Source organism: Bacillus rossius (genome assembly GCF_032445375.1).
Source record: "Bacillus rossius redtenbacheri isolate Brsri chromosome 9 unlocalized genomic scaffold, Brsri_v3 Brsri_v3_scf9_2, whole genome shotgun sequence".
NCBI classification, from domain to species: domain Eukaryota; kingdom Metazoa; phylum Arthropoda; class Insecta; order Phasmatodea; family Bacillidae; genus Bacillus; species Bacillus rossius.
Window position 1 is genome coordinate 35,723,921 of NW_026962013.1, and position 23,948 is coordinate 35,747,868.

At 39.4% G+C, this 23,948-nt stretch overlaps 2 protein-coding genes across 3 annotated transcripts in view; one reads left to right on the forward strand and one right to left on the reverse strand.

Annotated features, from left to right (window-relative positions):
- Nucleotides 1-23,948, reverse strand: part of LOC134542975 (RING finger protein 17) — a 233,541-nt gene that overhangs the window by 162,244 nt on the left and 47,349 nt on the right. The gene's annotated exons all lie outside the window — the stretch shown is intronic.
- Nucleotides 4,413-23,948, forward strand: part of LOC134542977 (uncharacterized) — a 38,292-nt gene continuing 18,756 nt past the window's right edge. The window contains exon 1 of the mRNA XM_063387615.1: nt 4,413-4,482. Within this exon, the coding sequence (XP_063243685.1) occupies nt 4,443-4,482 (40 nt within the window). The 5' untranslated portion in view covers nt 4,413-4,442. The remainder of the gene's footprint in view (nt 4,483-23,948) is intronic.

The window sequence follows — 23,948 nt, forward strand, 5'->3', positions numbered from 1 at the left end:
GTTTTTCCTTTTTTGAAGGTGCTTCTTAATGTGCTTCCTTTTTTTGTTGATGGTGCTTCTATTTTTTTAATGTTGTTTTGACTCTAGTATTTTAGTAAATTGTTCTTGATTTGACTAGCGTATTATTCAAACCGGTTAATGTATATAAACGAGTCCTAGACAGCAGGACGCTCAGTTTGTTACTGCCTTCGACGGTGTACGGATCACCTAGTTTGTTTATTCTGGTGCATAAGTCGTGTAATTGCCTGTTCTTGAGACTTCGATGGCATCTTTACCGACTTTAACGTCGTACTCGATGGAGGATGTACCATCGACTACGGGAACCGTGACGTCGGCGCCGACGATGTTGGAGCAGATCCCGTTGGCAACGCCTCTGACAACACTGGGGGAGACTTCGATATGTGCTGTTCCACCATCAGCTGACGTTTCATCAGCATTGAATACTTCAATTAATGAAGAGCGTACTTTGCATCAGTGCAAATACTGTGGTGCATCATTTACTATCACCTCAAATGCTCGCAGACATGAAAGAAGCGGTTGTTCTAATAATGTTCAAAGAATACAATTTCAGTGCAATAAGTGCAATAAACTAATTTCACGTCTCGATAGCTTACATCGTCATTATAAAAAATGCTCCGAGAAGTATAATGAACATGGTTATTGATTTGACTCATTTGTTGTACCGGCTAATGAGACTATATAAGTACTATGAACTTCAGTCCGTCTCTGGCTGTGGTGATGAACGGATCGGATAGACATTTAAAGTCATGTAAAAGGCTTAGTCCGTACAATAAGAAGACTGTTTGAATCGAGGAATCCAAAAGGCTTTGGTAATTTGTCAGTGTTTTTTTTGTACTTGTAGTAGTGTATTGAATTTATGTAATAAAATTTTTTAAAAAGAACTTGCGGTGTTTTTATTTTCTCAAACCTAACACTTTTTTTAGTATTTTTTTAAATTGAAGTTGTTTTGTATCGGTCAGGGATCGAACCAAGGACCTTAGTCGATCCAATCAATCATTATATGGATTACTAATTTATTTAATGAATTTTGGATTTTTTCCTGCTTTTCTAGCTACATTATTACATGAGTTCAAGATGGCGGCCGAATTTCAAGATGGCGGGGGGCACCTCCATAATAAATGATTACTGCACTGTAGCGGGTTAGAATAAAATTATCCAGATGGAAATGTACTCTATAATACAAGTACACACACAATATGGCGTACTCCAGCAGGTGGTAGCTCCTGGTAGCATGTACTGAACATAAAATGTCGGATCCATGATGGTCGACAAGGACAAAGTCAAATTTCAAGGACAAAGTCAAATTTCAAGGTCAAGGTCAAATTTCAAGGTCAAAGTCAAATTTCAAGGTCAAGGTCAAATTTCAAGGACAAGGTCAAATTTCAAGGACAAGGTCAAATTTCAAGGTCATGGTCAAAGGCCAAGGTCATTGTTCAATGTCAAGGTCAATGTTCAGTGTCAACAGTTGAGGACAAAAGAATGGTGAGCAGATAAATATACTGCATGTTATCGGCACACTCTAGCAGACGAAAACAAGATGGTTGTCTCCAGTGGATGAAGACAAGATGGCGGACATGATGTCATACCAGTTGATGATATATACCTTGGTACTGGTGGTGGTAGATCAGTCTAGGTAGCTTTCATGGAGGAAGGATCGACTGTTTACTCTCCGGGAATCGAACCAAGGACGTACATCGATATAATCAAACAGAATTCAAATACGTTAATTTTTTGATGAATTTTAGAATTTTTTTCATTAAAATCGGATAATAAATAAAGATTTTCAAGATGGCGTCCAAATTTCAAGATGGCGGACATGACGTCATACTACCTGATGGTATATATGCTTTGAAAAAAAGTGGTGGGAGTCAGTCTGCCTGCATCCACCATTGAGGAAGGAGCCTGTCGCCATTTTTAATTTTTTTTGCACTCGTCGGGTTCGAACCGAGGACTCCGAGCTCCGTGTCGTTAATGTATATTTTTTATAAATAATTTATTAAAATTTTATTATTTAATTTTTTTTATTTTTTAAAAAAAATTCATTTAAATCGGATAATAAATAAAAAAGTTAAAGATGGCGGCCGTAACCAAAATTGCAACGGTGACGTCATCATCCAATATGGCTGCCATGGCATCCTAGTTTTCAAGGTCATGACCTCGGCGGCTTAGAGCGGCTAGCTCTTAGGAGTTTTAAGCCGCTTTTAGGAATTTGGGTTTTTTCTAGGGCAAAACGACTTTTGAGGATTTTCGAAATCCTGATTTTTGAATTGTGGAATTTTTTGAGATTTTTTGGCGGAATTTTTTTTCACAGATATGTAAATTTTGGCGAATTTTAAGGAATTTTGGGCATTTTTTGCCCAATTTTGGCGAATTTTGAGGGTCGAAGGTCAAGGTCAAACTTGTCCCGTTACGCTGTGTCCCGTTACACTCCTCCGAGATGGCCGCCGTGACGTCACAATCCAATATGGCGGACCGACAATCACAATCCACGCGCCAGCGCCATGTGCCAGTCGCCCCTATTATATACTACTTGTTACCATCGTTCAAGCGTGTATAAAACTACACAACAAAATATTTCCAACACAAGCCGCCAAGAGCCAAATTCTTCAGAATACACGCGGTAATAGCTGCAATAAGTACGGTTTTAGGAGTTCATAACGAAGATCGTAACCCAGCAATGGTCAGTTGCATTGCGGGTGAATTTTATAAAATAAATTAGCTTAATCACTAAAAGGCCACCCGGACGAATTTTCAAGAAGTTGGAGGGTATCCGTGCGATGTAAATTTCACCAAAAACACACCCAGAAGTATCACACTGACAGGATTTTTTTTCCTGTCCAGTTTAAGTGAACTTTCGTTAATGATCCCATTTCGGCCGTGATAAATTTGAGACTTTAGGCTCATCCAGCACATGGATGTCCAAGGTCTGCCAATACGATAAAATTGTAATGAGTTTCAAAAAAATCCTCTTTGGAAGAACAGCAATGCTAAGCACTGTGCATACAACCAAATAGTATCTTTTTATACGACAAAGTTTAATAAGTATGTTTCGATTTATAATGTGGGAAGAACTGTGTTCGTAAGGGATAGCCCAATTAAGTGTTATTACAGTTTTTATTAATTACTAATATTTACATTACTAATGAATAATTGTACGTAAATAATGTCCGATCACCAATCACTGGCAATTAAAAATGTTTATTCGCAAGTCACTCAATGTATGTCAAGTTCCGCAGTTCACACACCTTACTGGAGCTAGGCTCAACAGAGGTTCGCCCTTAACTCTCGCCTGTTCACACACACACATACACAGTCTCGCACCACTCAGTCGCCGCACTCTCTCGATCCCATCGCTCCACGTGCGCCACTCTCGAGAAGGTCTCTCACCCTCTTCACCGATGTCGCACTTACCTTCACTCGCGGAACTCTCCGAACTCTCGGAACTCCCACGGAGGCCGGCGTATCCCTTTTATACTAGTGGGTCGTCTTTCCAGAACTGACGAGAGCGGCAGTGGCGAGTCGCGTCATCCCTGGCCGACCCGGCGCCCAAATAGTCCTGAAAGGCCGGTGTTCATTCGCGCCACTCCACGCTGCGGCCCGCAGAATTCCCAAGGCCACTCAGCGATAGATAACACCGATGAAGAAGGGCGGTACGGGGGGACAGGGTAGCGACGATTCTTGTAATCCGGGCAGGCACGCGTGGCATGCCTTACGTCAGTGGACAGCGCGTGACGTCAGTGGCCGTAGAGGGCCGCCAGCCAGCTGCGAACCTGGCGTGTGTCGCAGTCCTGTCTGCGTTCGTACCAGTATAAGAGCCCTTAACAAAGGTTTCTTTTCCGTCGCTATAAGAGCGACATTTGGCAGCAATAACTTACGTGGTTCCCGGTATCAAAATGTTCACCTAAAAACATCAGATGCATAAAATAAAGAGAGAAAAACTCATAGGTACAGTGATACAGTATTCACCATCAAAACATATGTCAATTACATCAGTATGTTTGAATACACATGTGTACCTTTCTATTCAAATTGAGGCAGAAGGTAGTCTTGACATCTGTGATGTATTAATATCTGGAAATAAACTCTATTTCCCGCAATCGTATTTTGTAGCGACGCTAACATTTCGTGCGGCGACATTTCCATCCTGCCTCATAATTACTGAGCACCAAAATTCGCAGGTCCCCCGTGCGCATGCCTGGGCGACACACGCTTCGCACGCACACCCTGGCTCCCCGGATTCCGATGCTTCTTCGCTGATACCGGTAACGCAGGGAGGATGGGAGGGGGAGAGAGAGGGTTGGGATCCCGCACTTTCACGCGGCCGGCTAGAAAGGGGGGGGGGGGAGGAGGTAGAGAGAAGCCGGGCAGCTGGGCTGGAGGCCGGCCAGTTCGGTGTCGGTAGCAAGTGCAGGCGGTACGATATGGCGAGGACTGTGCGACTGTTGCTGGCGATGCTTGTGGGTGAGTACACCTGGCGGCGCTGCTGTGTGCTCCGAGCGATCAACGGGCCGGCTCCCGCAACGGAAATGCTTTTGCAGCCCCTCAAATAATTATTTCATAACTAAATAAATATCTTCATCGCAGGCTTTTGTGGTCGGAGTTTTTACTTTGCTTCGAAGCTTTTTTTGGGTTGAGACCACGTCTTCGGAACTATTTCTGTGCCTTAAAAGGTTTAAATAATACGCAAGATTGCATCGTGCATGAATGACAAGTACATAAAAACAATCGTCAATGATGATTTAATTTAACAATTGCATTATATAATCTTTAAATAAGTTACAATTAGCTTACAATTGTAATATATTTTTCGTTTTAAGATTTGGTTACCATAGAGGTATTTTTTTTCATATTTGATATTTTTTTGTTTCAAGCCCTTATTTGATGAAAAACAGTTTGAATTTTTTTTTAACTATACACAGTATTGACTATTTTTATACATTCAGGTCTCCGTAATGAAAATAGGCGACAAAACAAACTCCATCGAATTCTGTCAAGTCGTTTGTATTCTATAAATGTTTTTTTATATTCTCGTCATCAGGGGCGCAAATCTGTAGGATTCTCAGGGGGGGGGGGGGGGGGTGGCCACATAAATTCGAGGGAGGGGGGGAAGGAGCAGCGCGAGTGTTTCAACTGACACAGTCTTCTCCGGATAGGGTGCTTGCATGTTGTACACTGTCCATATGCATGGCAAAAGCAGAAAACTTTAAAATATACAGAAAGTTTTCCATAAAATTATGTTTACGTTTTTCAAGCCCGTTTCATGGTCACGATTTTGCGATCGCAAGCGGCCCCCCTCAGTGAAACGCATCTTAATTCTTAATTTCCCCCCCCCCCCCCCCGGATAGACGATCATGCTAGTCATTCATGCACGATGCGACATTTTCCTATCCTCTTAAAAGGTGTATCCTGTCTCAAGTCATTAGTTTATTTTTCGTTAAACATGTTAAAATTTTAGACTTTTTCGAGTGCCTTCCTTACCTTTCACTAAATTAATCACTATATATAGCATTCTTTTGGTATAATTTGCTATAGAATTAAATTTGGAACACTTTATTTCGTGACGTACCAATAAGGGAGTTAAATGAAATACAAAAAAAAAAACTTTTCAAGTCACGATGTATTAAGTTTATTTCAAAATTGTAAGGATTTCGTCAGCTAAGTAAACTAACATTAATTTGTTCTGGAAGAAATCGCCTTTAAACACAAAACTGTTTAAATGTAAATTTGACAGCTAAGGATGCAAAAATTTTGCCGTGGAAGTTAAGCTACTCGAAAAATATAATGGTTTAAAAGTGTTAAAAATATAGTAATCACATGAAACAAGACGAATCCTTTCAGAAGTAAAAACAATTTTCATTTTAATAATTTTGCATTTTTTGTATAATCCATTGTCAAGGTATCACTTCTAACTTTGACAGGGTGTTATGTCACACGGTTATGTACAAAGCATTAAAGGGACCTCATAGTCAGGGATGTATTAATGTTAGTGAGGTGAGACGACAAGTGCGACGCTCGCTGGTGCTTCTAGTTCGGTATCGCCTCTAAGCGCAAAGCTTGTCGTACATGAGGCAACTATGAGATATGAGTAGAAACTAAGACATTAAGTGACATATCAATGAATATAAAGGAATATACGAGTCCCTAGAGTGCTTTTAAGAAACGGCACTTGTTTTGTCATTCCTAAATAGTAATATTTTAAGCCAGTTTCACTCGTCTAAAAATGCTGTTAAAAAAAATATCGATAATACTCATCCGCTCTCAGTTAATTCTTAAATGCTTTTCGTAAACAGACACCACTCGGATATTTCGAGCAGTTTTCAAATCGCGTGGTTTCTTCTGAAGCCCTTCACAACATGTGTGCCCGGATAGGCGGGGCCCTTAAATGCCAAAAGTTTAAACACAAATATCTAACGTTTGATTTTATTTACGAACATCTAATGTTTAATGCAATTAATTTCTGAGAATAAAACATTGGTTCACAAAACTAAAGCCGAGACCACGCAGGGTAATCTAGTTCGCGATGTCGGAGAGACGCATGCCGTGGGATTCGAGTGATGATTCCGACGATGATAATATTATGTTGGTTCCCACAGTAAATGAACAGAACGTAATAAGAAATAAGTTCATGAAGTTAATCTAAAAAAATAAATAATAATTGTGAGACTTTCATCATTTGATGAAGCAGTTGCGTGAGGACGAATACAAATATCTGAATTAGTTCAGACTAAAGACTAAATACAACTCAGTTTGATAGCATTCCCTTGTCATCAAATCCTAGGCATTATCCTGAATATTTAGCCTTCTATAAACATGGATTTATCGTACTTCAATCAAATTTTCCGTCGACATGATACCAATTTAAGCAAACACAGAAGTACAGCACAATTCTGCGCGAAAACAGATGTTTTTGTTTATCTGAGCATGCACGAAGTCAACAATGTTTTAGAAAAATAGCCGAGAAACAAACACCTGGCAACGTCTCCAACATAGTGAACATATCGAGCATAGCGCCCTGTGTGGCCGTAGCTTAAGACGTAGTTTATTTACATTTCACATTAACACTAACGGTATCAATTAAATTAATACGCTGTTACATCCACACAAATGGCGTCAACGGTGAAGTTATATATATATATATATATATATATATATATATATATATATATATATATATATATATATATAAAATATACTTAAGACACTCGATAAGTGAAGTAAAAATACCTCACTTTTTTATTTGATTTACGAACGCCCACGCTTTAATGCCGATAATATTATCGGGGGTGAATTATAAAGTTAACTTATATTTCATTTAAAAAAAGTCTTACACAGGGTTCGAACCCGAAAAATACCGCGCGAAAATTAGCTCGCGCTTCAACCAACCACGCCATGTAGGCCAGAAAAAATTACTAACTACTTTAATTATTTAATTATTAATTCATAAAAAAGACACTTGCAGTCCCTGGAGTATCTTACGGTTAATAAGCCAGATTACAATCCCAATATTAAAAGTAAATGGGTGCATCATCATTGCTAAAACATTTTCACGTCTAACAATTCGCACATCTGCAAACAAAACAATCAATGTAAACCGAGCCCTTTATCCGTTTGGAATTCGATCTAACATTACCACTGGAAGAAGAACTAGAAAAATATAGCTGTATTAAATCACGTGTTCAACATGTATAGTTTCGTTGGGCTGTCTGTCTTTTCTGTTAGCATGGAACTAACTACATGACCAAAATAAAAGGAAAAAATGCGCCTAACAATCATGAAGTAGTTACACAACCGCGCCGTGTGTGCGGCACCGCCGGAAACCGCACGCGGCTGTGTCTCAAGCCCGGCGCGGCGGTCCGTGGAGGAGACCGCCATGGCGCCAGCCGACGGCAGCGCGACTGCGCGAAGCACGGCCCGCACGGGGACGCACCACAACGCCGAACGTACAATAACGCCGAATACCATAACGCCGAATGTCAAAATTGACCACAACGCCGACAGCTAAAAAACTGCTGTGTACCACAACGCCGAAAAATGTCATTGCAGGACTGCCACAAAGGTTACGTTAGGTAAGGTTAGCACACAAATTCAATGTTTTTCATTTTGCTCCTATGGCCCCCCTTCCCCCCAAATCATTTTTCGGCGTTGTGGTAATTCGGCGTTGTGGTCAATTTTGACATTCGGCGTTATTGTACGTTCGGCGTTGTGGTATTTCGGCGTTATGGTAACGACCCGGCCCGCACTGCACAACTAGCCACTCCTCGAGAGAGGAACCCGACAACGACACTCCGAGCACCACGGAAAACAAACAAATACACGTTAAATGAAAAGATGGCACGGTGCACCTGTCCGAGGTGTAGTTTCCTCCCCGCCGGGAAACCCACACACATCCTGCCGCGGCCTTCATACAAAGGGCCAACTACACAGAAACCCGTATCGTGAATAAAGATTTCCAACTACGAACACGACACTAACCACTAACGGATGAGTCGTGAAATTGTTCAGATGGAGCACGGGCGGAATGCGTTAGCAGGGAATTCCCATGATATCCTGGAATAGTCAAAGACATTCCTTAGTGCTGGTGATTTGACCAGTCTGCCACCACGCAGACGTGGAATATATATATATATATATATATATATATATATATATATATATATATATATATTCCTTTAGGGATGTTGTTTTACTGCACAAACAAACTATTAAATTGCGTTTGCAAGGTGCTGAGTTTTAATTTTTGCTATGTAATTCAAGGCAAGCCATGGATGTGGTGTGGTATTTCTTTAGGAAAATCGCTAATAGGGTAAATTATTTAACTGCATTAACCAACGAAATTTTAATTTTTTTGGTCAGGAAAAGTCGGGAGACTGTATTGCAGATGTGTGGACACGCTGCCCCGCCGCCTTGCTGGGCGTCGCGAAGAACTGAAAGGGGAGCGAGGTCGTCAGGAAACTTAGTACACTTTCGCAGACCCACGTCGTACAGCAGATCGACCATCACGTGGTTCCAAAACACGTGTTGATGGTAACGGCACAATTATTGCCTTCTTCACTGGTGTTTGTCATTACTGGTGCACGATTTATCAATAAAACTGCCGAACTTAACCTACGTAAAAAAAAATACACCCGCGTTTGTTTTTAAATTGTAATCAGCAGTCCCACAAATTTTGTTAATCGCCGCAGTAGGTATTTTAATGAAGAAATCGCGAAATGTGACAAAACTAAAACTGGCCTATATAGGATAAGCAAACGGTCTGCTAAAAGGACTAAAGACTGCTCCGGTGGTCTTGGTAGTAAAATACGTAGCCTTATTTCATCGGACATTCAGAACGTGTTTGTTTCTGCACCGAGTTGTGATCGGTGTGATGACAGTAGAAACGCACCTGAAGTATAACTCTCAGCTGGTCCTAGTCATAACCAGATAGTATCAAGTGAACGGAAACAATCCAACAAGCATCAAGCGCAATGAAAAATCGTGTTGCGTTGTTAATTTTTCCTTATGAAGAGATAGTTTGTGGAGGAGCACGACGTAAGCTCGCGTCCTTGGCTGACGAGCGGTTGTTGACGAGGGGGTGGGCAGGCTACCATTTGCAGCAGGTTAGCACGGCACGCCGAACCGCCTGAGGTTACTGTATCAGGGTCATCTGCCAGTCTGCCCCGCTTCCCTTCAGAGGCAGGTTTCTGTCTCCAGTCTTCAAGGATGCTGCCTGCTCAGCCGAGCGTGAAATGCCACAGGTTAAATTTAATTTTAACTTTACTGTAGGAAAAAAAAAGTTTAATTTTACACAACATGTGGCACCAGTCTCCACCAAAGTTGGTGTGGTTTTACATCTAAGCGTGTTGGTGCATTTTTTTACTCTCGTGCTCAAGTAAAGTACTATCAACAGTGTAAAAGTAATATTGCTAAAAGATCTGGTAAATGTCAAAGATCTTGGTATATAATTACCACAACTGTCAGTTAATTTTACCGCTTAGTTGAGTAAATTTACATTAACATTTAACTTCTTCATTTGCACCATTTCCAGAAATATTTACATATCTACTTTAGAGTTAATTTTAATTTTATCACATTCAACTGTTCACGTTAACTCTTCTAAACAATCTACGTGAATAAGCGGAGTATCGACTCCATTAACTTACGTTTGACGGACTAGCGTCGTAATCTCCTTACAATTGTGCGTACTAATACCTAAATAATGAAGTAATGGGAATACCACCTTCGTAACCTAATGTAAATCAAATGGAGCTTTGACATAAATTGCAAAATACATTGTATTTTTTGCAGTTGCACCGTACTTGTAACTTAACTCTTGACAAATATTTTACAATTTTAAAACAACGTATGTGTGTACATACAAGTACAGTGTACTGACAAAAATACGACACTGATTAATTTAACACTTTTTAGTTTCATCTATATATCAAATTTGTAATTTAACACGTTAGTATTTGTAATAACAACTACATTAGTATGCCTGTACATACATTATACCTGTAGCATAATTTGGTTTCCTCGAAACATTTATATAAAATTACACCACTACATTAGTTTTTTCCTTCAAAACACAAGACATAACTGTATATTTACTAAACGTTTGTGTATCTTACGAATTTATTATAACGTATTCGGCACTGGTTGATACAACAGATATCAAGCAAATCCCACAAACAGAAAACTCATATGATTTACATCCTGAACTATATGCATTACAAAACAATACAAGCGGAAGAGAGAAAAGTAATTCACTATTACACGACGTTTACTAAATAAGCTTGTGCCAGCGCAGGTGACACGAGCTGCATATATTGCTTCAGTTTACATACGTCAGCAACGCCGAATACGGCCGAGTAGAACTATTAATTTAATGCGCAGTTTAGTATTATATGAAGGGTTGTGTTACCGTTAAACAGGTCACATTGTAACCAACGAAACATTGTATGAACTGTCATTAAAATGTGAAATATACCATGATAAAATTACAATCATTCAAATTTAAAGAAAAATATTAAAAATCTGCTGATGATTCACAAGTTTTTATATGAAACAAAATATTTTACAAGTGAATACATATGTGTTGAAAATATATGTGGCAGAACAACCAATGCAAGGAAGGTATATAGTTGTAATTTCAGAAATAGCTCTCAAATAAAATTAATGAAAGGGAAAAAAGGGAAAAAAATCTACATTGCGTATGAAACCGAGCCTTACTGCAAAAGTATTTATGATTGAAAAGCTAAAGATACTACATACTCCATGACTGTCTGAGGGACTGCTCACCTTTTATTTGTTAACCCAGCCCTCTTAGCAGTTAGGTCCTGCCGGCCTGGTGCCCCCACGGGCGTGGATACGAACACGCCGTATACGCGAAACAGGAGAGGTGTTAGAGATCCGGCTATGTCCAGGGGCTGAGGCTACACATCCCAGCTTAGACAACACCTTCGCTTCATCCCCCGCCTCACTCAGCTAACCAGAGACAATTGGCTGCGTCCTAAGCTCTTAGACGTTACCAGCATTGCTGGCGCCTACCCCGTTCCCCCACATCTCACTGGGACCCCTCAATCACCCAGTGAACCCGTGGCCCGGTGCAGACCTATCCAACCTCTGCTAGCTGTCCAGGCTAGTAACCGGAGCTGTGTCGTCGCTCGCATCGGGCTAGAGAACCCCACATGCTCCACCCCCCCGATGGCGACCGTTGCTTCATAACGGGCGGCAACTGGAGCACTCTCCCCGCCGCAGAACGCGGCGGCGCGGCGGATATTATCGCCGTCCGAGACAACCGGAAACGCGGCCAGCTTCCGTCTTCGCGGGATACCCACTCTCGGCTACCCTTTCTTCCTCGGGCATTCCTCACGCTCGACCACGCTAAACGTATGTATATAATCCGCTGTGGTGGCCAAACATGTAGACCTGTTCTTCCCAATTAACTACCTTTATTCAAGCTTTCTTCGGTTCGGCACATTCTGTAATCCGGCACCGAGCGAGTAGCGCCCGTCTGGTTGGACCTCCTGTACGTGTTTATTTAGTTCGCTCGGTGTGTATCGTGACAGTCAGTTTTCATTTTAGCTCCGTGTTTCATGTTTTGTAGCCGGTTACATATTACCACTGTGTACATGTTACATGCATACGTCATGGAGCTATTAGTCTATGGACTGGATGTCAGTTCTGTATTTTGAAGTCAGCTGGTTAGCAACGGAATAGTAAAACAAATTGTAGTTGTTTAAAGACTAACCGTAAATGTGCAATAATGTAGTAAATACTTCTGAACAAACGTCATACAACTACATCCACAAGGAATTAACGTTATTAAACTTTATTCTCATACTGATTTCATGTATTGACATGGCTAAGATAAGACACGCCAACTCCCTTACAGCTTCCCTCCATGGTTCATCTTACCGAATATAACCTATATACCAGTTTCTAAATATATACCGAGTCTACGGCCAAAATAACGCAGGGGGAAAAGAACTTATAGGCACAAAAACTCCGGATTCATGGCAGAACACAGAATAAAGCTCAAGATATAGCTACATCACTGCGAATCTGGGGAAAGTAAAACTATACGATTTTACGGCGTAATTTTAACAGCGGCAGAAGTGCCTTACCAATCACGTATTTCATTAGTTTTGTGTTGAAATTCGTTTAATTCTGCTGCCACCGCGCCGCGAATTAAGAAAGGTAAAGATAAGTAAGTAATGATACATGAATTTAACACTTACACGTTGTGCCTACATCTAAGAGATCCTAGCAAGTCTTTTTTTATTTATTTTTTATTTTTACTATTTCTAGCTGCAGTCTGGCAACCCAGCTACCTTCATGTTACGAGAGAAGGAGGGTTAAGGTGTAGAGTTGTCAGTCGGCCGGAAACAGTCGTTCAGCAAACACAGTGTTTTGTGTCTGTGAGACCCAGGTCCAGTAACTATGTTAAATCTGGCAAGTTCGTACGGACTACGGGAACAAGTAGGTGTTAGTGATTCTAACTATAATAAATATAGTTTAAAAAAGTAAAGAAACATGCTTTTAAAGATTATCAAACTAAAAAGTTAAAAATAATTTTAAAATTTAATTTATGACAATAGTATATAAGCAATACTAGTATAAATGAGAAAAAAAAACTTGAGGCGCTTTGTGCCATATTTTTTGTATATTAAGCGCCCCATGCTTTTTTCTCATTTATACTAGTATTGCTTACATACTATTGTCATAAATTAAATTTTAAAATTATTTTTAACTTTTTAGTTTGATAATCTTTAAAAGCATGTTTCTTTAGTTTTTTAAACTATATTTATTTTTAACTTTTTAGTTTGATATTCTTTAAAAGCATGTTTTTTTTTTGTTTTTTAAACTATATTTATATATAATTATCATAGGGAAATGAGTTACCGACACTACCTATTACCATCTGAGATAACTATTTGGAGTTTCAACGTCACAAAGAAATGGTCAAGTCTCTCCGAATCATTTACAGTTAGATGTATGGATATAATCTTAGAATTTACCAGAAAAAAAAAAAACATTTTTTTTCCGGCGTGGCCAGGAGTAGAACCCACGATCGCTGAATACGAAAGCTGAAGTCGCGCGCCTTAGACCGCTCGGCTAACGAACGTCATGAAATTGGTGGGACATTTTACAGTGATGAGCACTCACTCTTAGTCGAAAGAGTTACAGACGGACAGACAAACAAACATACAGGTGAAGCTAATATAAAGCATGTAATAATAAATATAGTTTAAAAACTAAAGAAACATGCTTTTAAAGATTATCAAACTAAAAAGTAAAATTTAATTTTAAAATTTAATTTATGACAATAGTATATAAGCAATACTATTGTCATAAATTAAATTTTAAAATTATATTTTACTTTTTAGTTTGATAATCTTTAAAAGCATGTTTCTTTAGTTTTTTAAACTATATTTATTTTTAACTTTTTAGTTTGATATTCTTTAAAAGCATGTTTTTTTTAGTTTTTTTTAGTTTTTTTTAAACTATATTTATTTTTAACTTTTTAGATTGATATTCTTTAAAAGCATGTTTTATTTAATTTTTTAAACTATATTTATGTATAATTATCATAGGGAAATGAGTTACCGACACTACCTATTACCATCTGAGATAACTATTTGGAGTTGCAACGTCACAAAGAAATGGTAAAGTCTCTCCGAATCATTTACAGTTAGATGTATGGATATAATCTTAGAATTTACCGGGAAAAATAAACATTTTCTTTTCGACGTGGCCGGGAGTAGAACCCACGATCGCTGAATCCGAAAGCTGACGTCACAGAAGTCGCGCGCCTTAGACCGCTCGGCTAATGAACATAATGAAATTAGTGGGACATTTTACAGTGATGAGCCACTCACTCCTAGTCGAAAGAGTTACAGACGGACAGACAAACATACAGGTGAAGCTAATATAAAGCATGTAAAAAAAAGGTTTCTCAGTTGTTAGGAGAATTGCTAGTGACGTCAGCGATCTTATTGACGATGAATTTCCTCTTCGGCAATTGAAAGTTACCATCAGTCAGAGTCGGAGCAATCTGAAGGAGTTCCTGAAAATGAAAATAGTGCATGCGCACGTGAACCACGCTAAACTGAACACGGTGTAAGCCTTCGACCATTGTACAATTACGGTAAGAATCGTTACAAATGGTCTCTTCTACTGAGCCAAAGAAAACAACAAGAACAACCCGTAACAATATTGTTACACATTTCTCAGCCTTACAGGACATGCATATCCAAAAGGTACAAAAGCAGAGCCGCGTTAGAGTTATAGAGAAAATAAATTCCAGAAAAAATGTTGTGATTTCCCTGACATTTCCTGTAATTCCCTGACTTTTCCCGGTTTTCTAGTCCTGTAGCAACCATGTCGTTATTGTAGCGTCCATTTAAAACTAATATAACGGTAAAATCTACTTCACCATTGGCGGGCTCTCAAGAGGGGGGGGGGGGGGGGGGGAAAGGATAAATCTGCACGGAGCGAGTCACGGTTGTTTTGGAAAGTTGCAGGGGCGGTCTCTCCGCCCACCTCTCGGCCGCCCGCACTCGACCACGCCCCTGACCGGAAACACTCGCCGACTTCTGGGGGGCTCACCCCCGGTTACTTGGCAAAGCTGCGGACTTATGACTGCACAGACCGATTCTCGTCTTCAGCGCCAAAGACCCAACACTCGCGTACGATTCGCCAAAATAACTATCCCACATCACTGAGTCACTACACGGCCACTGCGGGAAGCCGTTTTCTGCCCAGCTGATGGTCTGTGTCATGTTTGCGTAACTTTCAAAACACTGGGTTAAGTGCAGTGTTGCGTTACGCAGAGAGATTAGGAAACCGGTTCAAAGGGCTGTATTTTATGGCAATGACTGTTCAAGTAGCTCGCCTATCCTGGGGTGTTGAGGCGGTATATGCGCAATTCTCGCAGGTACTTCTAGCGCAGTAGCGCAATACACGGGAGATATGACGACGGAGAAATGAAGATAAAGGTGTAATGGTTGAATGCTTTTAAGAATTTGTTTGTGGTGTTTCATGCCTAAAAATTATTCTGAAAACATGCGTTTTAGCCATTTTCACTCTTCTGTTAATAAAGATTAAAAACTAAATCTGCAAACATAACTACTCATCCACCCTGAGCGGATTCTTAAATCCTTTTCGCTAACAGACACCACTCGGATATCTTAAAAAGTTTTAAAAAAAATTTTTGAAGTCTATTGAATGAAATAAAAATCAATCAAAATCAATCAATCAATCAATCAATCATTGCACGCCGTGTGTGTGCCCAGATAGGCGGGGTCCTTAATAAAGGAATTTATAATTTTTGAATTTCCACGGTGTTATGGTGGCGGTGGGGTAAAACGCGACTTCAAATACGTCAAAGTTTACCTCTCTTGACAATTCCGAACTCCATATTGCTACGTTAAGTTGCTGTTAACAATGATAATTCAATAGACATGTGCTTTCGTTCACACTATTACGTTATTATTTCACATTGTAATGCAATGGTTACGAAATATCAAACACTTGCTTTTGAAACCCAGACGTAAAATGTGTTAACATGATTTCATAACTTCCAAATCGTGTTGCCTGTGTCCGCGAAGACCCATGTTTTGGACTACTATATCTACAAGCAAACTGTGTTCAGAATTGGGTTCAAAAATATGTTTCACTCCACCGCTAATGCATGCGGTCTATATATTATCACCATTAGTTAGTTCGCTATAAGAGTTACAAGAAGGCGGCATAACGCACCAACGTGTGAACAAAACTGGGGAAATAAAACGCCATTGCCCAAGGTAAGAAACTATCCCACAAGTGGCCTAGAGTGGCCTAGATACGGGCGACTGGCCGAGATTGAAGCACTAACTCGTTCAATGGCCATACACAGCTTCATTGCTCCGTTCTCTACAATCCACGTTAAGTAAAAAAAAAATCAACACTTCAAAAAACTTAGGAATTGTAGAAAACTATAGCCTACCGAGTGTTTTTCAAAAATTGTGGTACACTTCAAGGATTGATAGTAAAACAACTAATGTCACGTAAACAATTTCGGAGACGTTCGTTATCCCACAGTACCTGACATAAATGGCGCCTGTGCCCCAAAAGCAACCAGCTGCCTGTCTCTGAAGGGACTCAAAACGTAATATTTTGCTTTTGTTTTACAGCAGCAGTTTTAAGGACTTTTCCTATTTCTGCTGACAGTAAATTTCAATCTACAAACAGGCAGTAACTTTCTCATAAGTCAGGAAATGTTCCCAGTTTGATATCGTACAGCTTCGCGAAGTTAACATGGTGGCCAAATCGTAACAGGAAATGATCTAAAATATTTCGGAAGGGCAATATTAAGACGCATGCAGATTGGTGATCTTACATGCATAGCGGACTGCATAGCAACCAGATGTGAGGAACTGTTTACAACGAGTCGTCTCCAGATATAGTTTCCCGGTAATCTTTGCCTCTCATAGCAAGACAATTATGCTCTAACACTACATTCGATGATACGTGAACAGCTGGTATGTTGATAAATTGATTTGAACGGACATTTTTAGTTGCGTTCAATTCCATTAAAATTCATAGGTATCTATTAATTCACCTATTAAAAAAGCTGGTATGTTATACTAGCAATAACGATATTCTATCAACATACTTGTGTGCAAACCTAATCTATCTTCCATATCTTCCAGTTATGAACTTGCAAACTTAGTCAATATTCGATGACAAATTGAAATGTTTATCTTGATTGTTAAAAACACCTAAAGATTACTTCAAATTGATGGAGAAAAAAAATTATTTACCGGGCGGAAAAAAGAAAACCATTCATAGGCATACCACTTAAAATAAACTCGGTAAATCTGTAACTTCACACAAATATATCTAATTCTACTTTATGGTTCTTATTTGTATGGATTCTACGTAAATGTATGGGCCAAGGAATGTCTCTGTGCGCGTTGGAAGTTGAGGCGCGAGACTTGCTGGTAGCGGCTTGCGGCGAAAGGGCAGGTAACTAGATTACAGCGGGTAAGAGAACGCCACGACGATGTGACCATGTATGGAGAGGGGAAGAGAGAGGGAGTATGGCGCAGACGGCACGCGCCGGCGCGGTCACGAAGCCACGTGCGTGAACCGGGGGGGGGAGGGGGGGGGGGAAATGAAGATCGCAATTCTGAGTAGCCTTCTCCTCTCCCTTTACTATCACGTTCCAAAGAAATGACCATTCAATTACGTAACACAAAAAATAGAAAGCAGTATCGGTGACTTTCGAATTAACTTATATATTTTACATGTCAGCAAATTATATACCTAAAACAAATATAACGTAAAAAAATGGTGAATGGATCTGTCCGAAATTATTTAACTCCAGAAAATTCTGGCACTATATTGACTTGAAATCCAAACAAGTTAAATATAGTAACCTCACGATTTAAAGTGTCTGTTTTATTGTAAACTGTTCCTAAATGTTATAATTATGTACCAAGTATAATGACTATTTTGTTTGTAATGTAAAACAAATAAGTTTCATTCTGTCCATGGCAAGGAAGTCGCGGGCACAGTTTTGTGGACGTAGGCCATAGGCGTTCGTGGCCAGAGTCATAAAACGATTCTTGGCTTCTGAGTTGAGACTTCAAGTCCGCAATAATGTTGTCAACGCCCTTGCAGATGCCTGCAACGAGGAATGCCCAAACACTGATTCTGTGAATAACCGATGCCAGCAGCGACTCGGAGCCATAAATGTATAAACTGAAGAGATGTTACTTAATGGAAATATCAATTATTACTTAAATTTAAATTTATTATTACTTAAATTTAAATTTCGGGCATAATTTTATTTGCATACCAGAATGTACCGAAAGTACTAAAAAACTAATTCATTTACAAACAAATAATAACGGTAAAATTAAAATAAAATCATTACCAAGCAACTATAAGCAATCAGTGAAAATTCGCTGGGATACTTATATTAAGAAATTAATAATTAGTATTATTATTCAAAATAAACCTGTTTTTTTTAAAATTGCATGTGTGTTATTCAATTTCCACTAGCACGAGAAATCACGGGGGGGGGGGGGGAATATTTTCCATAAGAAATGCACCGTGTTAGAAGCAGTAATCGTATGCACATAACTATCTACAAAGCGGATAATTAAATCATGGCAAGGCCTATACATCAAGCTAGGAGAAAGGAAAGAGCCATGACGAAAATGGCTGAGGAATAAAACACAAAACGAATAATGCCAGAAACAAAGCAGGTACAGCAAGACTCAAGCAGTCATCAAATGTCGATACAGTGCCGCAAAAGCAAAAAATAAGTGCGCGTGAAAAAGCTACAAACGCCGGCATGTACCACCCAAGTAACTTCAAATTGATACACAACAATGTTGACGAAATTGACGGAAAAACACTCGTTTCTGATATTTAATACACACACACACACAAAAAAAAACTAAATGTGGAGATGAAACATGTACATGTAAGTACATAAAACGGTTCTTGTCTGCTATTTTAAATCAGCCATATATTTGATGTGGCTATATTTTTAATCAACCAACGGCATTAGAAAACATGAATCTTTACAGCGATCAAACATTCGATGCTAACTAAGGATATTTGGTGGGTAGTATCTGAAATTATACTTCTATATATTCATCTTTTGTTATGAGTAATTGTTTATAAATGGTTTAATTAATTACATTGGAATAAGTATAATTTAAGAGTTTTGAGAAACTTTAGTTCCAATTTATATGAATTTGAATCCTAGCATGAGATTACAGTTTTTAACTATACACGTGTATGACCTTAGTTGCAAATAGGCTACTTTTTTTTTAGAATAGGCCTAGGCTATAATTTGTTATTAAAATTTGGTTTTCCAATAAGTCTATACACCCGATATTTTTAGAGTTTTGGGGAACAAATTTTTGTTAATTTAAGAATGACATCCTAGAAATATAGTTTTACTTTACAAATAGTTTATTCAAGATTAAATAACACACATTATCAATATTATCATGCTCTCAATTCAGGCTAGGACTGAAAAATAAAATTAACTTTAAAGTTCTCAAAATTGTTAAATAACAGTTATTAGAGTGATAAATCCATTAATGTACAGAAGAATTTTGATTAGCCGAGTTGTGGATCATGGCCACTTAGGCTAAGCAAAATATCGGATAACGCGGTTTTCAGTTGGGTCGGTGGTATAATTTTTCAGGGTGATGTTTTTCCAACTCCATAATTTGCTGAACCAGTAAATGGCATCTTTTGAGGTGAATTATATTTAGGCTTTCGACAACGGTTAGATCATTTTCTAGGTTTTCAACCAAAAATGTTTCAACGGTCTTTGCTGGTAACAGCGCTTTAGGTCGGCTCGGATAATACGTAACTCTACTGAACATAAAACGAAGTTTTATTATTGATTAAATAAATCACTAGTAAAAATAAAGAAATTAAGATACAAAATAACTGAGGAAACAGCCCCTTCTGGAGCGCGGTCGCATTAGGTCTCGCTATCTTGCAATTTCAAATATCTTAATACCGCTTGCAATAAAGCTTTCGTGCTAAATCTTTTGGTTTGACATGACATATGACTTAGCTTTGGTACTTGTTGAAGTCAACACTTGTGAACTGGTGTTATTATCATGATTGTTGTAGTCACCCGTGGTAAATAATGTTAATTTATCGCGGCGCAACAAGGTACAGAAGGTCTGGGAGATATAATTTATGGCCTTGGAATGTCAAAAATTGGGAGAAATAGTTAAAATTACAATAATAGCAACAAAAAAATGGAAAAATCCAAGATATTGAGGCCTAAGACCCTTTAAAGGGCCCACCTCGTCAGAGGTGTATCTGTGTTAGTGAGGCGGGATGAAAAGCGCAACTTTCGTTGGTATTTCTAGCGCGGTATCGCCTCTAAGCGCAAGGCTCTGAACTGGAGCGCAGTCTTTCCGTCGTACATAGGACAACTACGAAATTCCAGCTGTGACCGAAACATTATATTACGGAAAATTAAGATAAAGGTGTAATGCAAGTCCCGTAAGTGTTTTCAAGAATATATACCAGTTATTTAATGCCTATAAATTACCCTGAAAACACGCATTTTAGCAATTTTAACTATTCTAAAAACACACAACTTAAAATCGGAAACATAACTATATATCGACCCTCAGCGAATTCTTTTTTTTTCTTCGTAAAGAGACTTCACTTGGATACCTTGAGTAGTTTTCAAATCACGTCGTTTTTCCTTTAGCTCTGCGCACCGTATGTGCGCCCGGGCAAGACCCTCCTCTCGAGACGAAATGCGGGGTGATAAATGATGAGAAAAGGAGGAGGGGGGGGAGACACGAAAAGTGACGGGGAGCCGGTTACGCAACCCGGCAAAACAAAACGCGGGCAGACGACCTGCCCGCCGCGGAATTGGAAAGCCAAGCCGGGCCCCGTTGCACAATCCTCCGCCGGACCATTATAGATGACGCGCTGACCGCGACGCCACGCCACGCCTCCTGGCGATCACACCGGGTCCCGGGTCGACTTCCTGCTGGGTTCACGCGTGCGTGCTGGTTGTTAGGGATCCAAATACGGACACGACTAACGAGCCCGCCAGCCTATCAGGCGGAACAAACTACTGCATAGTTAACAGGTTTACGGGGAGAGGTATCAACCGAATCACGCCATAGTTTTTTCAAAAGTTTTGACCATTTTTTTATTGTTTGATATTGGAAATTTGCTTTTAAGGCAGAGATCACGAACCAAGAGATTTTTGAAGACAGTAAAACAGTGTCTAATGTCAGTAATATTACATTAGTAGTCATTCACAAAACAAAAGTCAATTCTAAATGACTATGACATCACAGCTACACTTCAGCAGCAACGTCACAAATAACTTCCAAGCATTTCATAAAACAACACACAAGGCTTTAAACAAATTAATATATATATATATATATATATATATATATATAGAATTATGATCTAAAAACTTCTGAACACAATATGGCAAATGCGGCTCCTATCTATTATCTATCCCCTTTATTCATATTTGACATTTTATAGATCAAAAGACAAAGCAAGCAGCCGCTTTGTATTAATTAAAAATTCGTATAAAATAAAGATCTACGAACGAATGCCGCATATGAATCACCCCTCCCCCCCAAAAAAAACGGACACCAACCGACTACAAACATATTTCTCAACCCTGATGACGCCTGCTGAAATGCAGAGTGAAACATCGATTCAATCGACCTCTTCGACGCGGCTAAACCTTGAAAGCCAAGACAGCTCATAATAGATAAAGTCTATATTGTGGTAGCCACAAAACCTTTTTTTTTTCCAGCGAAGGAGGGCCGCGCAAAGCCACGAAGCTGTTGAAAGTAGAACAAAACGACGTTAGGTGAAATCCCGCAGTGAGAACCGACGCATACGTAACTACACCAGCCAATCTCCTTTCGCTCCACCGAGGCACGGAGCCGAAGGTCCGATTCCTTGTCCCGCCAGGCGTGACAGCGCGATCCCCGCTCCAATCCGCCGCGCTGAACGTCCACAGTTGCCCAGGATCAGAGACGCTACGTCAGCAATGAACCACGGCAAATAATAGAGACAGCGTGAAGCGAGTTGGTGAGGTACTTACAAAAAAAACCCAGACACTTATAGAAACGTGTACTCTACTTTTTAAATACTGCGGCACTTTACTTTTTTAAAAAAATTTCGATAAGCGCAGAATAAAAGTTTTCATTCGCCATTTACCGACGCATTTCCACACCCTCTTGGTCCGATTTAGCCAATTAACTTTCGCCACCGACATTGTACATCTCTATGTTCTATGTATCTCTCTGGGAACATATGCCTATAAAAAGGTTTGATTATTTATTAAGCGTATGTTTAATACTGTAACCGACAAACGTAGGAGGCATCGCGGAGGCTGTTGAGAGGTACGCCACAAAGTAGTGATGGACTCTGGTTCGAACTGGCCGAGGCCCCCGTGCGAAAGCTGGGGGGTTTGTTTTGTCACGTTCGTCGACAGTCGCCGTGTACCGCACGAACATCGGGCCCGGCCACGGAGGGCTTTCACCCGCCGGCTGGCGCGCGCGCGCGACAGGCGGGAAAGCGCGCCCTGCGGAGATAACGCACTCCGGGCCTCTTCTTCACGCGTTGCTCACTGATACTTAACTGTCGCATGGTTAGGATATGTACGTTCTTTGAATGATTCATGCAACGGGAAAGATTTATTCAAAATAATTTAATTCACATACGCCATCGCTGGTTTGCAGTCAAGAATGAACATGAACTGTGATACGTCTAAACAGCACAGATAATTCCGTGAAAGGAAAAGAATTATAGCACAGACGAGACAGTTGCAGCGAGAAAACAAATTACACACAAACCCAGTGATGAAACCTAACAGATAAATTGGACAACACAACGAAGACTGCGCGGACAAACACAGTAGGCTTTATAGAACGAAACATTTCCGACGTTTCGGGAACCGACATATGCTCCGGTTACCATGCCCAGACAGACTAAATAAACGGAATAAATGCCACGTGATTACTCATTTAGTGGAAGCAGCAGGCGTCTGCGGTGTATGTACAAGTTTGGGTTTTTGCCGGCAATTAATATATAACTATAGTTGATACGAACGGTTTCATTACTTATTAGGTATATATTTTTTATTATTATGTATTATTTAATGGTTTTAAGAACCTTAAAAGCTAATTTATATTTAAAGTCTAGCATAGATTTGAATGTAGCCTTTATCTAAAAAATTATTTTTAAGAAATCATTTATTAGTAAATAAAAATAATGTTTTACAAAATCCCTGAAAATGACAGGTTTCTAGGCTTTTAGGGAAACCAAATCACTGACTTACGAATGACATTCTAACAATAAATAGTTTTTTCGGACAAAGGCCCATATACGTTAAGTTCAAAACTGTGTAGGCCTACCACAGTTCATGGTATGTTCATTCTGGGATCGAAATATAAATTTGCGTACAAAATTCCTCAAGTCCCTGAAATAAACATTTATTAAAAATCCATGCGTGACAAACGGATTTATAGGAGCATAATATTTAGTATACAACCTATTACGACACGACATCCTCTGTCATTAGGTTTTTTTTCTTCAGGTATTTATAATTATATATATTTTTTTATACAACCCCTAGAAGTTATTTCGTAAATTTCCAGCAGTGTAAACCTGGAGAATGAACATATAACGAGTGACGATTATACAATTGCGTAAAAATTTTAATTGTGGACATTTGCTTGATCTTAGACAAATTAGTAGAAGATAACGTGTAACATAAATCCGCCAACAACGTTTGGTAAAAAACACACGGGACTGTTCCTAGATAAATTTTTTTAAAAAATAGCATCAAATGCAATGACTTATTGCGGGTAAATGAAGTTTTATTATTAAATTTCAATCAAAAATCGAATGACTGAACAATA